General features: G+C 39.2%; 1 protein-coding gene across 3 annotated transcripts in view; it reads right to left on the minus strand.

Moving 5' to 3' along the window:
- ZNF507 (zinc finger protein 507) overlaps positions 1-15,655 on the minus strand; it is a 38,139-nt gene that overhangs the window by 11,948 nt on the left and 10,536 nt on the right. For all 3 annotated transcript variants that reach the window (XM_032249161.1, XM_032249159.1, XM_032249160.1), the window contains 2 exons: positions 15,345-15,462; positions 11,460-11,574 (listed from right to left, as the gene is read on the minus strand). In XM_032249161.1, the coding sequence (XP_032105052.1) occupies positions 11,460-11,574; positions 15,345-15,462 (233 nt within the window). The remainder of the gene's footprint in view (positions 1-11,459; positions 11,575-15,344; positions 15,463-15,655) is intronic.

The raw sequence follows: 15,655 nt of genomic DNA on the forward strand, positions 1-15,655 counted from the left end.
TAATGTAAATGCATTGCAGATTATTCTTCAGGATAGAGTTCATTTTCCCTTAAGACTCCTTAAGAATAATAAAGAATGAACACTCCTAGTTGGGACACAGAACATGACCAATATACATTTAAGATCCCCTGTGTGCCTGACCTCGACTGCCTTCCCTTCTTTCCAGAGGTAAAAAGTTCCTGGGCTATGGGGCACAGCCATTTTTAAGTCTCTGATCTGTATATGTAGCACAAAGAAAAAGGAGAAATGATAGAAAGTATGTATTGACAGTATGGTAAGGGCATAAAAACAGAAACGCAGATCCATAGAACAGGATAAAGGGCCCAGTAATAAATCTAAACATACATAGTCAATCAACATTTGACAAGGGCACCAAGAGGACATAATGGAGAGAGAACAGTCTCTTCAATAAATGGTGCTGGAAATACTGGATATCCACATGCAAAACAATTAAATTGGACACGTATCTTACACCATCCACAAAAATCAACTCAAAATGGATAAAACACCTGAATGGAATACCAGAAACCACCAAATTCCTAAAGAGGATACAGGGAAAAATCTCGCTGCTGTGGCAATGATTTTTTGGATATGACACCAAAAGCTCAGGCTACAAAAGCACAAATAAATAAACGGACAACATCAAAGTAAAAAACTACACAGCAAACGAAACAATCAACAAAATGAAAGGGCAATCGAAGGACTGCGAAAAAATATTTGCAAACCACGTATCTGATAAGGGGTTAAAATCCAAAATTTATGAAGAATACTTACAACTCAATAGCAGAAGGACAAATCACCCCATTTAAAAAACTGGCAAAGGACCTGCACAGATTATTTCTTCAAAGACATAAAAACTGTAACAGCGATATGGAAATGTGTGCAACGTCACTAATCATCAGGGAATACAAATTAAAACTACTATGAAATGATAACCTGTTAGGATGACTATTATCAAAGACAAAAGAGAGAAAAAATGTTGACAAGGGTGTAGCGAAAAGGAAATCACACTATCGTGTTGATTGGTAAGGCCATGAAAAATAGTATGGAAGTTCCTAAAGAAATTAAAAATAGAACTACTACATGACGCAGAAGTCCTCTTCTGCATAGGAGACGAAATCGCCAGCTCACGAAGGTATCTGTATTCCCATGCTCAGTGCAGCATTCCTCACAACCAAGGTATGGAAACAACCTAAGTGTCCACTGATGGATAAATGGGTAAAGAAAATGTGGCGTGCATGCGCTTGCGTGCGCGCGCGCGCGCGCGCGCACACACACACACACACACACACACACACACACACACACTCATTCCACCTTAAAAAAGGAGATCCTGCCTTTTGCCACAACACGGATGGGCCTGGAGGTCTCATACTAAGTGAAATAAGCCAGACACAGAAAGACAAATATTGCTCAATCTTACTTAAAAGTCAAATACACAGAGAGAGAGAGAGAGAGAGAAAGAGAGAGAGAGAAAGAGTGGTTACCAGGGGCTTGGGGTGGGGAAGGAGAGAAAAGATTCCAGAATACAAAGCAGGAGGTATTTAGGATGAACTTGTCTAGCGATCTAATGCACAGCACGAGGGCTACAATCAAATTGTGCTGTATTAGGAATTTTTGTTAAGTAGATTTTAGCTGCTTTTGCCACAAAAAAGTATATATGATATGCTCATTTGCTTCACTATAGCAACCATTTTACTCTCTATATCCTATTACATCATATTATTAACCTCCAATATAAACAACAGAATTTATTAAAAAACAAAACAAAAACATAAAAAAATATGTTTTGAAACAGAGGCTATGTCTAACAAATCATTTCTAACAGCCTCAACAACAGACCAGCAACGACCATATTTCCACTTAGGATAAACTGCTCCTTCCCATCCTGCCCCATCCATTGGGCAAAAAAAGTCTACACCAAAACGAAACCACACTGACAAAAGAACTGCCACGGCATGAGTGCATTTATCACACCACCTGTCACGATTCTGCTTTGCTTCCTTGGTGGAACTGCTGGCTACTCCTGATGACAGGGCCATTTGGGACTCAGTTATTCAAGCCTATCAAGGCAAAGTCATACACATGACATGGGGAAAGAAGTGAACACCCTAACAGCGTGACCGCTGGACTCCTAGAGTGGCTTACAAATACGGCCGATGCTGGACCCAGGCTTTGGAATGCCCAAAGCAGCATAATTTCTGTGCTAACCAATAAAAGCCTACCCATATTTGTATAAAAAATGATTTCTTCCCAGTGTAAGGAAGCTACTTTGGCAACCCAAAGAAAGCCAATGTAGAAACCTAAGGCTTCTTACAACTCAGCTAAAAAGTCTGAGACCGAATTTTTCTACAGACTTTCTCCTACTGCTAGTAAGTCAGCTATCTCATCTCAGAACCCAAAGGAGATAAGGATGCTGGTTTATAAACACCCATTCCCTGGCCTGGGACTTTACTTGGTTAGTTTCTAGGTCAACTGCCTTGAGGGCATAGATGAAAGAAAGCAGCTGGATGTCTACAAGATTTGGTATGACCTGAGTCTGGTTTGAACACATACACAATGACTTGAACAGAAATTTTACAATAGAGCTTATCTTACAATATTCATTTTCTGTGCTTTTAAAGAAATAACCAAGGCCTGCCCTCACCCCCGCAAACAGCCACTTCAAATTTTGTGATGAACCTGAGAGATCTTTATGCCACTGGGAAAAACAAACTCTTTCAGTTCATCTCTTCAAAACAAAATATACATTTTTTTCTCCTGATGAAACTATCTCCTTCACTATTTTCCTTAAACAAATTCAGGCTTTTTAAAGACTTACGTTTTTCCCCCAGCCAACACACTGGTTAAAGACTCAAGATGCCTACAGATGAAAAAAGTCTGAAGCCTGTAACTCTTGTGGAAGTGATGGGCTGTGACTTCCAAGATTAGGACATAAAAGGCAACACATCTTTTGCCTACTTCTTACCTAAGAAGCTCATTTCTGGAACTAGCAGACCTGCAAAATCCACGAGGAGAAACCATGTATATGTTCCAGCTGAGGCCCAACCAACAGCTAGCACAGCCACCAGCCTATGATGAGGCAGCCTTCCGAGACTGCAGCTCTCAGCTGTCTGGGTCACCCCCAGCCTTCAAGCCTTCCCTGATGAGACCCCAGACTGTATCGACAGAGACAAGCCATCTCTACTATGTCCTTTCCAAATTGCTGACTGACCCACAGAATCCCTGAGCATAATGAAATCGCTGCTGTTTCACACCCTGATGTGAGGTGGGCTGGCATGCAGCAGCAGTACACTTCATAAAGAGATCTTCCTGGTGTAGCACAAGCAGGCAGGATGGCACAGTTTTAGGAGCAAGGGTTCAAGCCCCAGTTCTGCCACTTGTTAGACATGGGGAAACTTATTTGAGCTGGCCCAGCCTCTGTTTCCACATCTACAAAACTGGGGTAGTAATATTCCTAAGTACAGGGCTGCTGTGAGGACTGAGCTGACACATATTGAGTGCTCAGCACGCCACCTGGCCCGCAAACAATCTTCTCAAAAATATCAGCTATTACCATCATTTCTAATATACTTACATTTATATAAATCCCATACAATGACTGACCACACTGAGAGGCAACCTTATCATTTCCATTGCAAACTGGCATTCCCACTGATGAAAGCCTTTCTGGAATGCTTTCTGTTAGATTTTTTTTTTTTTTTTTAGCTTGAGTGCCATATTAGTAAACCAGGCTCAGTAATACCTAAGCACACACAGTTGATGTACCATCCCAGCACACATTCTTATTTCTGTATCATCCATCGTCTACCTTACTCAACAGACTTTCAAAAAATCAAAACCAATTTCAGAATATAAAGACACAAAAGTCCTAAACACAAAGAAAAGATTAATGCATTTGACTATATTAAACTAGAAATGTCTGTTCATCAAAATACATCATTAAGAAAATAGAAAAGCAAGCCATAGTTTAGATGACATTGGCAATATGCTCACAAAAGCCTTGTACTAAGAATACATAATTTGGTAAGAAAACAGCAGATGATACAGTTTGGATAGTTGTCCTTCCAAATCTCATGTCCAAATTTGATCCGCAATGTTGGAGGTAAAGCCCGGGGAGAGGTGACTGGGTCATAGGGACAGATCCCTTATGAATGGCTTGGTGTAGCCATTCATGAATAATGAGTTCTTTCTCTGTTACTGCAAGATATGACTGTTAACAAGATCCTGGTACCTCCTTCCCTCTCTCTTGCTCCGTGTCTCACAATGTGACACATCTGCTCCCGCTTCACCTCTGTCATGACTGGAAGCCTCCTGAGGCCCTCACCAGAAGCAGAGGACAGCTTGCAGAACCATGAGTCCAATAAACCTCTTCTTTATAAATTACCCAGCCTCAGGTATTCCCTTATAATAATGCTAACTAATAGACAATCCAAAAAAGTGGGCAATAGCCCATAAACAAATGCAATGATGCTCAACCTCATAAATTAGCAAGGAAACCACAAACGAAACCACAATAATACACTGCTATACATCTACCAAATTGATAAAGATTAAAGACTGACAACACAAAGTGCTGGTGAGGATATGAATGGGTACAACCATTTGGGAAAACTGTTGACACTGTCTACCAAAGCTGAACATATATAAAGGTCCAATTATCAAGAAATTCCACTCCTAGGTATAAACCCAATGGAAATGCACTCATTTCATATATGCGCCCAAAAACATGTAAAAGAATGTTCAAAATGGTATCAATTCATATCAGGGAGGAAAACCTTGCAATAACCCAACTGTCTATCCACAGCAGATTGAAAACATTGTGGTAATAGAATGCTATACAGCAATGAAATGCATTTGTGCTATGTTGAATTATATATACATGCACACACACACACGTTGAGTGAAAAAATCTAAACATAAAGTAGAATATGTACTGTTGATTCCATTTTTATTAAGTTCAAAACCAGGAAAAACTAATTGATAATGTTAGAAGTCAATACAGTGGTTATCAGAAAGAGGGGAGGGGTGGTTAATGACAGGACGGCCCAAGAAGGGGTGTTGCTGAGGGCTGATAATGGCTTGTGGTACAAGCAGAGGTTTAATTCGTGATTATTCATCAGCTGTACCTTTGGGATTTACGCAATTTTCAGGAGCTATGCTAATATCAATTACAAAATCTATTAAAAAAATTTAGAGGGAGGGAGGGAGAGAGGGAGACTTAAGAGACTCTCTTAATACAGTGGCTGGACCTTGTTTGGTTCTCGATATGAAAAAGCTACCTCTAAAAGTATATTTTGCAACAATTAGGGAAAAATGGGTGTTTTTGGACTGGGCATTAAAAAAATTCAACTTAACATTGGGCAGCTATTCTATTTAAGAAAGAAAAAGCATAATAATACCACTACATATTTATTTTCAAGAATAAAACTTACATAAAAAACTTATAGAATCAGACCCATTTTATAGATGGAAAAAACTGAGGGATGTGGACAACTATCAGTCAATATTTACTAAGCACCTACTATGCGCCAGGCAGCGTGTGGAGTACTTTATCCCAAAGCCCATGTACTTCTCCTTGACATCATGCTGTCCCCCGCCACAGCGTAGTTTCAGAACCTAAGCACAGTATAGCTATGTTTCTAAGGGAAAATGAGTTCCATGCCACATGGTTAGAAATAAACTGATTCCCTCAGGACAATGCTTTGTTCTCCCATCTTGTTCTCTACAAAAGTGGTAGTGGGAGATGTCAGTCAGGGCAGGTCCAATACTGCAACATTCAACTAAACCAAGGACCATCTAATAATATGAAAACTTTTGAGTGGAACTTTTCAGTAAAACTTTGGGGTCAATGTTATAAATGTCAGGTATAATCTCTCACCTTATACAAAAATCAACACCAGATGGATTAAAGGCTTAAACCTAAGACCTGAAACTATAAAAATTCAAGAAGATGGTCTGGCACGGTGGCTCATGTCTGTAGTCTCAGCGCTTTGGGAGGCCGAGGCGGGTGGAACACAAGGTCAGGAGTTCGAGACCAGCATGGCCAAATGGTGAAACTCCCTCTCTACTAAAAATACAAAAATTAGCCAGGAGTGGTTGTGTGCACCTGTAATCCCAGCTACTCAGGGGGCTGAGGCAGGGGAATTGCTTGAACCTGGGAGGTGGAGGTTGCAATGAGCTGAAATCGCACCACTGCACTCCACCCTGGGCGACAGAGCAAGACTCCATTAAAAAAAAAAAATTCTAGGAGATAAGTTTGGAAAAACCTTCTAGACATGGGTTAGGCAAGGATTTCATGACCAAAAACCCAAAAGCAATTGCAATAAAACCAAAGATAAATAGCTGGTACCTCATTAAACTAAAGAGCTTTTGCATGGCAAAAGGACCAGTCAGAGCAAACAGACAACCCACATAGTGGGAGAAAATCTTCACGATTTGTACATGTGAAAAAGGACTAATATCCAGAATCTACAACAAAAACAAATCAGCAGGAAAAAAAAAAACAATCCCATCAAAAAGTGGGCTAAGGACACGAACTGACAATTCTCAAAAAGAGATATACAAATGGCCAACAAACATATGAAAAAAATCACTAAATGATGAGGGAAATGCAAATCAAATGCCACATCACTAATAATCAGAGAAATGCAAATCAAAATCACAGTGTGATACCTTACTCCTGTAATAATGGCCACAATCAAAGAATCAAACAACAGTAGATGTGGTGTGGATGCGGCGATCAGGCAACACTTCTACACTGCTGCGGAATGTAAACTACCACAGCCACTATAGAAAACAGTGTGGAGATTCCTTAAAGAACTAAAAGTAGAACTACCATTTGATCTAGCAATCCCACTCCTGGGGATATACCCAGAGGACAAGAAGTCATTATTTGAAAAAGATACTTGCACATGCATGCTTACAGCAGCACAATTCACAATAGCAAAATCGTGGAACCAACTCAAATGCTCATCAATCAATGAGAGGATACAGAAACTCTGGTATATATATATGTACAATGTTATACTACTCAGCCATAAGAAGGAATGAATTAACAGCATTCACAGCAACCTGGATGAGACTAGAGACTATTATTCTAAGAGAAGGAACTCAGGAATGGAAAACCAAACATTGTATGTTCTCACTGATACATGGGAGCTAAGCTACGAGGACGCAAAGGCGTAAGAATGATACAATGGACTTTGGGGACTTGGGGGAGGGAGGTGGACAAGGGATAAAATACAACAAATAAGGTGCAATATATACTGCTCGGGTCATGGGTGCACCAGGTTCTCATAAATCACCACTCAAGAACTTACTCAAGTAACCAAACATCACCTGGACCTCAATAACTTATGGAAAAACAAAATTTAAAAAAGAAAAAAGAAATGTCAGGTGTAACTATAATTGGTGTATGGTTTACACAGAATAAAAACAAAGTTATTAATAGCTGCAGTGGTAGGGACTGGGATGGAATGATGTCATTTTAATCTTTCCTGGTCCTTCCATAGGAACGGAAAATGGCTCTTTTCCTTCGGGGTAAGAACAGGGTTTCTGAGATGACCTGACAACTTCATGAGCAGAAAAAGGGAACAAGCCCCTTCCATGCACCCAGTAACACGCTGGGTGCTTCATAATTATAATCTCACTTAATCTTCACAAAGCCTTATGAGTGGGGAAGTATTCACCTCAGTTTCATATGAGGAAAGAGGCTTACTGTGGCACAACATTCCCAAGGTCACCAGTGGGGCACAGGAAATGTGTGGTCCAGGCCTGGGATGCTCCCAAGGCACTAGACTGACTCCAAAGCAGCCAGACATAGCACAGGGACCTCAACAGTGACAGCATTCTGCCTGGGCCCTGCATCTTTCCTGTAAAATGAGCTTTGTCTGCCTACCCTAGGACAGAATTAATTCTTTGTTTCCCTAGTGTTTAGAGGTCATAGCCTTTTAGTACTTTTCTTTGGTTAGATAATGAATTATTGAGAAGGTAAAAGCTGGACCCAGTAACTACCAGACAGCTACCACTTACTGGCTGTTTATTATGTGCTGGTACCTTATATGGTATTTCATTTCATCTTCATAAGCTTAATATCCTCATTCTGTTGATGACAAAACCAAGCACAGAGAGGTGAAACAGTTTGCCCAAGGTCACAAATCCCACAAGTGAGAGAGCTCAGATTCAATCCCAGGACTATCTGCCCCCAGAATCAGGGATCCATGAAGCTGTACTGCTCAGACCACAAAAATGGGGTTACTGAAGGACTGGAATGACAGCATGAAAATAAAGGCAAGAGAAAGGAACAGGTTTCACCACTACAGAAAACCTATGATGTAACAGCCACAGTAAAATAAACCTTTTGTGCCCTTGTACAAAGTTTAGAAGTTGTGCAAAGGGCCTTCTAGTTCTGTAAGAATTCAATTCACTAATTGTAAGCATGTTTCATAACGAAATGTAGGGAATGAGAAATGCATAGGGTATGGCAGGAACTCTGAGAAACCAAGTCCAGACTCTGACCGTAAGTGCACTAGGTAACGAAACTGAATGAAGCAGACATGAAATGAGCCAGAAAAACTCCTGTGATCCTTGGATTAAGTCAGACATTATGAAGCCTATGCTTACCGGCTCAGCTTAAGGCACACGGTATAGGACAATGAGGAGCAAGTCCTTGAAACATCCTGGTATAGAACATGTTAATCCATAATGCTCTATGACCACAAATCCCATGAAGACAAAGGATGGTGAGTATTTAAAGGTTAAAAGGAGAGCCACGAGATTAGAAAATAAGAGGTATGAGGAAAAACTGATAATAAGTGCAAAGAGGGAGGTATGACGAAATTTTTTTCTAAGGCATAAACACACCAAACCCAGTGACAAAGTGGAGTGTGAATAAATTTGGAAAATAACAGACTGAGACTTCTTTGATGTTACACAAAGAGGATTCTCATATGATGTTGCCCACTGGTAGGAAGACCCCAGGACAACTGCAACAAATCCTGAGTCTGAATATTTTAAGAACGTAAGAAAACATCCCTGAGACACTGACAGCTATCAAAATGAATCTTTAAGCTGCAAGACAGATCTAATAAAGCAGATATAAAACCTTCCTCTACAAAACCAGAATCACCAACCTTTTTCAGACATTTATTCTAAGTATTTGAGGGTTTACTTGCTCACCGCTTGTTTACAAGTTCCATGAGAGCAAAGATGTCTGTTTTGTTATGACTGTAGTCCAAGAACCTAGCACGGCCCCTGAAGTATAATATTTGCTCAATAAATATTTATCCTTGAATGAAAGAACAATCTAATTCTGGACCCAGAGAAATGCTATTTTCTTGTTACCTCTATCACATGAATCTGGCACAGCATGCCTAAATTCAAGGATACCAAAAATATAAAGGCAAAGCTTCCTCCTCCTATCAGGTAGTATTCCCTGTTTCCATCACATTCTCCTAAACATTTCCCAGTGTAAATCACGAATGGATATATACTCAGTTCCACTTACTATTCCTTATTTAGTAATTTATGGCACTGAGTTATGGTTAATAACGGCCTTCATTATGCTCTGTGAACAAATTTCTTAGGGATTCTAGTTTTGAAAATATTTGAAATAAAAATAGACTGGTTGGGCATGATGGTTCGTATCTGTAATCTCAGCACTTTGGGAGGCTGAGGCGGGCGGACACTTGAGGCCAGGAGTTCAACACCTGGCGAAACCCTGTCTCTAATTAGCTAGTCATGGCACATGCCTGTGGTCCCAGCTACTTGGGAGGCTGAGGCATGAGAATCACTTGAGCCTGGGAGGTGGAGGTTGCCATGAAGTGAGATCATACCATTGCACTCCAGCCTGGGCGAAAGAGTGAGACTCTGTCTCAAAAAAAAAAAACAAAAAAAGAAAAATAAATGAAAAAAAAAAAAAAATAATAAACAGAGACACTGAGTACTGAGAGGTCAAACACCTTCCACAGAGTTTTAAGACTCTACAGGCCGGGCGCAGTGGTTCACGCCTGTAATCCCAGCACTCTGGGAGGCCAAGGTGGGCAGATCATGAGGTCAGGAGTTCGAGACCAGCCTGGCCAACATGATGAAACCCTGTCTCTACTAAAAATACTAAAATTAGCCAGGCGTGGTGGCGGATGCCTGTAATCCCAGCTACTCAGGAGGCTGAGTCAGAAGAATCACTTGAAACCGGAAGGTAGAGTTTGCAGCGAGACGAGATTGTGCCATTGCACTCCAGCCTAGGGAACAAGAGTGAAACTCTGTCTCAAAAAAAAAAAAAAAAAAAAAAAACTCTACAAACAGATGTACTGTCTGAAGAGTGATTCTAGGTAAGCCTGCTGGTTAGAAAATTAAGCACATATTAACTATTCAAAACCATACATAGATCACCACACTATGGGATTAAACAATGACCTTTTATGACAGTCTGTCAGGTTTTCAGTAAGATTAACAGAATAATCTTTGATACTTACTTGTATCATATCTATAAATCTGGGGAGAGAGTTAAAACCTGAAAAGTTTTGACAAGGGGGTGAAAGAGTTCATGCCCATGGCCTAGCACTATCAAGTCATAGTAACAAGGTTAGGTCTGATGTCGGAACCTGATGTTCCATTGTAGCTGCAAACAGAATAAACTGTTCAGTGACAGCTGGACCAACTCTGTAAAACATCTACATTGACTCTACATAAACAACAAGCAATTTACTCTTAAGAGGCAAAGTTTATTTAAGAAAGAATGATTTTTATTTATCAGCTCATCTGAATTGACTGCGAATGCCTGTATTTTCTGAAATACATATTTGAATTTGCTTTTGGGAAAAATCAAGTAACAAAATTAAATGACTTATTCTATACATACTAGCTTAATTTTGAAAAATGGACTCTTTCATAGGAAAGTTTACTGCTTTTAAGTTTTAACGATCTTTTGCTGGAATACTGAGTACTTTACTGCCAAATTACTGAAATGCACTATAAGGCACTAAAAATTGCTATGAAATTTATACCCATATGAAATAAAAACATAAAACTGACAGATATAGACAACTTCCTATATATCAACTAGACAAAATGCCTACTGTCCTAAGACTAAAGCTTAAAGTTCACACTCCTTAACAAACGAAACAAGACTTATAAAACTAGTGAGGTGCAGTGGCTCATCCCTGCAATACCAGCACTTTGGGAGGCCAATGTGGAGGATCCCTTGAGGCCAGGAGTTCAAGGTCGCAATGAGCTATGATCACACCACTGCACTCCAGCCTGGGCAATACAGCAAGACCCCAACTCAAAAAATAAATAAATATATAAAAAAACCAAAAAAAATAAAACCAGTTAGTGAAAGTTTCTTCATTCTTAACCTGTGTTTAATAAGCGGTATACATTTTAAATTATTTCATTTTATTTCTTTACTATAACACATTTTAATACAAGCATCAAAATTCTAGAATCATAGCACTTACCTGTACGGCTTATCAGAGTTATGGATTCGCCTGTGGTTTCTGACACCAACGTAAGTTGTACTTGTATAATCACACACATCACATCTATACTGTTTCTGGACTGAAGACTTATTTCCTAGACAAGGTAATTCAGAGTTTTAGTGGCAGACTTTGACAAGATTCAAATGACAGCATTTACATTCCATTGTAAATGAAAATTTATACCAGACAGTTGAATTAATATTTCAATCATGGCTTTCTCGCTGTTTTAACAAGTCTGAAGTGGTTTTACAGGTTTTCCTGCATATACGCTATCAGCAGATATAAACTGAACATCTTATGATCTAGAAACACAGATAGGTTGAGATGATTTCTGCATAACCATATACAGTATTCTAAATCCTAACAAACTTGCTTCAGGCTGAATGTGTAGGAGCTAAATTAATCAGAGACACCCTGTTGATCTGTATTACTAAACAGGCGTTACTCTAATCAATATTGGATATACTGTCTTAAAGAAACACTGATTTGCAAAGAAGCCACAATACTATAATCTAATATTATGAAGTATAGCTATGAAGCATATATAACAAACTCAATATAAAAAGCCTGGCTGGGTGTGGTGGCTCATGCCTGTGATCCTAGCACTCTGGGAGGCCAAGGTGGGAGGATCACTTGAAGCCAGGAGCTGGAGACCAGCCTGGGCAACACAGCATGAAATCTCTCCCCACCCCATTCTATCCCCAAAAAAGCCTAAGGCCTTTTCACCCAGTGCATTTTCTTTGTTTACCACTAAATATCAGCTACCAGTGCAACATGATAGGAAAAGCAGCTGCAAATTATTAAGTGCTATGCAATGCATAATTCTATCTAGTTAACTGACAGGTGACAGGGACAAAGGTTATGACTGACATGAATATGCAGCTCTTTGAAATGCAGGAAACATGGATCCAATGAAAAGAAGCCATGCTACTAAACTCACTCTGCAACAACAGGTCTGAGTAATTCAAGTTGGGGTAAGCTTATGTCAACACAAGTTGAGTGACTTGCTCATATAAAATGATTTCCTGAAGACAGTCAATGCTCCATGTACTTGTCTGTCAGCATACAGTCCACAGGCTATTCACACTCTGACTGCTTTATATTCAGAAACAGAGCAAGCATGGAAGCTCAAGAAAAAGGCAGAGCAGGAAGAACTCTGTTTCTTGGCAGGAAGAAAGCTTAGGCAGAACACCTGTATACGCTGCATAAAAGTAAAATTTGTGGTGTTACACAAAAGAAAACCCACATTGAAATTTCAACAAAGAAAATCCTTAAGTTAAATTTACACTTCCTAAAATTGAAATTTTCTTTTGCTAATAACTACTGCCAGGCAGAACAAAATGTCCTAATTTCATGGTATAAATCTATAGCATTAATATATACACTAATCATAATTATAATCCAAGTATTGCTCTTAATTGCTAGGTTAAAATCTTGGACTTGATTATAAATGGCACTGTTCCAAATACAGTTTTTTAAAAAACCCTAAAAAATGAAGTGTGAAATATTGGATAATGGTTTTGTGTGAGAAATATTACAGATCAATGACAACTAATAAAACTGACAGATGGAAAAACTTAATATAGCACAGAATGAGAGCCTGTGCTACGTCAAGCAACTGTTTCCAATGGAAAGGATGTTGGATTTAAAGTTCAAAAATCTGGGCTTAGTCCTCGCTCTGCCACTTTCTACCAGCATGATCATGGGTAAATTATTTTGCCTCCTGAAGTCTCAGTTTTCTCATCTACAAACTGGAACTGCTAGAACCTCACAGCATATTAGGAAGTCCTATATTTTTCCTTTAGCAAAGTCTGTACTTTACCTGCATGTCTGGGTAAAATCTCTGCCCTGTCACGAAGCTGTCTATTCCCTGAGGATAAGAATCTGTCTGTTTTGTTTAGACTGAATCCTAGGGCTTGGCAAATTATAGGTTTCCAATAAAAAAACAATTTAATTAGGTTTCATGGAGTAACACCCTATGAAAGGGCTTTGCTTGCGGCTTTATTTGAGCTCCTGTGGCATTGGCTGACATACCCATCAGCCTCATTCTGTCTTCTTCACTGAGGTGGGTTCCTAAAGGGCATTGATGCCTTTCACTGTACTCTCAGCACCTAACACGGTATCTAGCTCAAGACAGGCAGGCCATGCCTTTTGGTAAAGGAAATGTCAAGCTAAAACACGCCCTAAGGTATCTGTGCTATCATAATGGCAGAGGCTGGGGATCACAGAGGCACATATCTCTCTTCTTGTTTAATAAGTTTACTAAATGGTTAAAGAAGTTTTAACAAAGCATGAATTATTATTACTTTCTCTGTGAGCTAAAAATTTATTCTTTGGCCTGACAACCAAATTTCAAAATATCTAATACTGAATTAATAAAGTACCCAACCAGGTGTAACTATGCAGCCATCTGAACTGCTATAGTACTGGGAAAAAAAGCAAACAGAGCCAGGTGGGAGAAAAGCGGCAGGGCAGGCAATTTAAAAATCCATACATTTCACCCTAAGAAAAAGGCATGAGCCACAAAGAAAAGATGCTGCAACATAAAATTAGTGAACATACGCTCACACTGTAAAATCTGAAGTGGTTATTTTAATTTTGAGCTGACACTTTAATCTTTTTATTAAAATTATGAATTTTAATCTGTTAACTCATTTGGATAGTTTGAAATGCTTGCTTTTTAGGACAGTGCTAAAAAAGACATCTCCAACACTGATATTAACTGCAGGTGGTGCTACTGAGTAGTATTTACTTCATCCCTTCATTAGGGATTTATGGTCCAATCATATCAAACGTTTTAATGCCTCCTTTAAAGGGGATACGGAAACATAATGAATTAAAATAAAAGGAGGCATTTAGGGATATTTTGTAAAAAGGAAACAAAACTGTTTTAGCTCAGCCATCTACTGCAGAAACAGATGCTATGTCATAAACTCCTTTTGTTTTGGAGAGTTTTACAGGGATGACATCTGTTTGACATGAGAATTTTGGTGCTACAGTGGTGTCAAAATCAGTTCTTTCAGAAACATTCTAGAATCAGTTATGCTTTCTGGGGTATAATTTAATGAAACATTATGGTAAAACATTTCACTCTGTAGTCGTTTCTAACTTTAATTCTTAGCAAATCTAAAAAGGAAAGTCACCCCAATATGTTTTATCTCCCATAAACATTATGTGCCACACTGGAGACATTTAAAGTATATCAATTTAAGTGAGCTGAAGCAAAGCGGCACAGCTTAGTACACTTTATCCTTAATTCTCCGGATGTGGCATCCGCCTTTTCATGGAACTCTAATTAAATCTTTTAATTCTAATATTCCTATTACCAGAAACTCGGTCGACTGCTACCTAACTGGTACATAAAAAGATCTTGTGTATCTCTGTGTGTTTTTTTTTTAAAATAATGCAGATGAAATCTGGCAGTCATACTTGGGTAAGAGTAAGATCACAGCGGGAAGCCCAGTTAAAGTTTGGGGTAGGGGCCCACCATCTGCAAAAGCTCTGTTCTCAGTAGGTCAACTGGTGCTGAGAGAGGGAGGGGAGGCCTGCTTCCATGCTGCAGCTTTTCTGCCTTGCTGGTACATCACCTTCGAAGGGGCCCTTAAGTTTCAACTGCAGTATCTACCTACACAACTGAAGATGAATCCTTACTAATCTACGGCTTCTCACCTAGGACCTAGTAATCATCTGCTTCATTCAGTACTTGGCATTTCCTTAGAATCAGAGATCAGATTCACTCGCATCCATGGTACAAAAACAGGAGAATATAGGCTTTTGCCCTGAAAATAACCAATTGTGACAACTAAGGGCACTTTTACTTCATGTGCGAGTCACTGCAGCCTGCATAACAAAATACATAGATACCTTCCTGGACACATTTTCCATCGGCTGTATCACTGGAAATTCTTGGCTCATTAGAAGTTGCTATTGACAAGGTATCTGGAAGACTGTGCTGTTCTCTCTCATGATTCCTCAATTGACTCTGAAAAATGAAAAGAAATATGTAATTTTCAATAAATATACATGTCCAAATCTTAGGAGGCTGCAGAAGAATGGGTTCATTGCTTTCATAGCCTAGTACCTACAACATTACTGTATTTTAAATACACATGACCGTATTTTAAAATTAAGTCTGCTAAAAGATCATTTGACACATTTGACAATTTATAGAAAGA

The sequence above is a fragment of the Sapajus apella genome, unplaced genomic scaffold (assembly GCF_009761245.1).
Source record: "Sapajus apella isolate SASKATOON/1434 unplaced genomic scaffold, GSC_monkey_1.0 scaffold68, whole genome shotgun sequence".
NCBI lineage: Eukaryota > Metazoa > Chordata > Mammalia > Primates > Cebidae > Sapajus > Sapajus apella.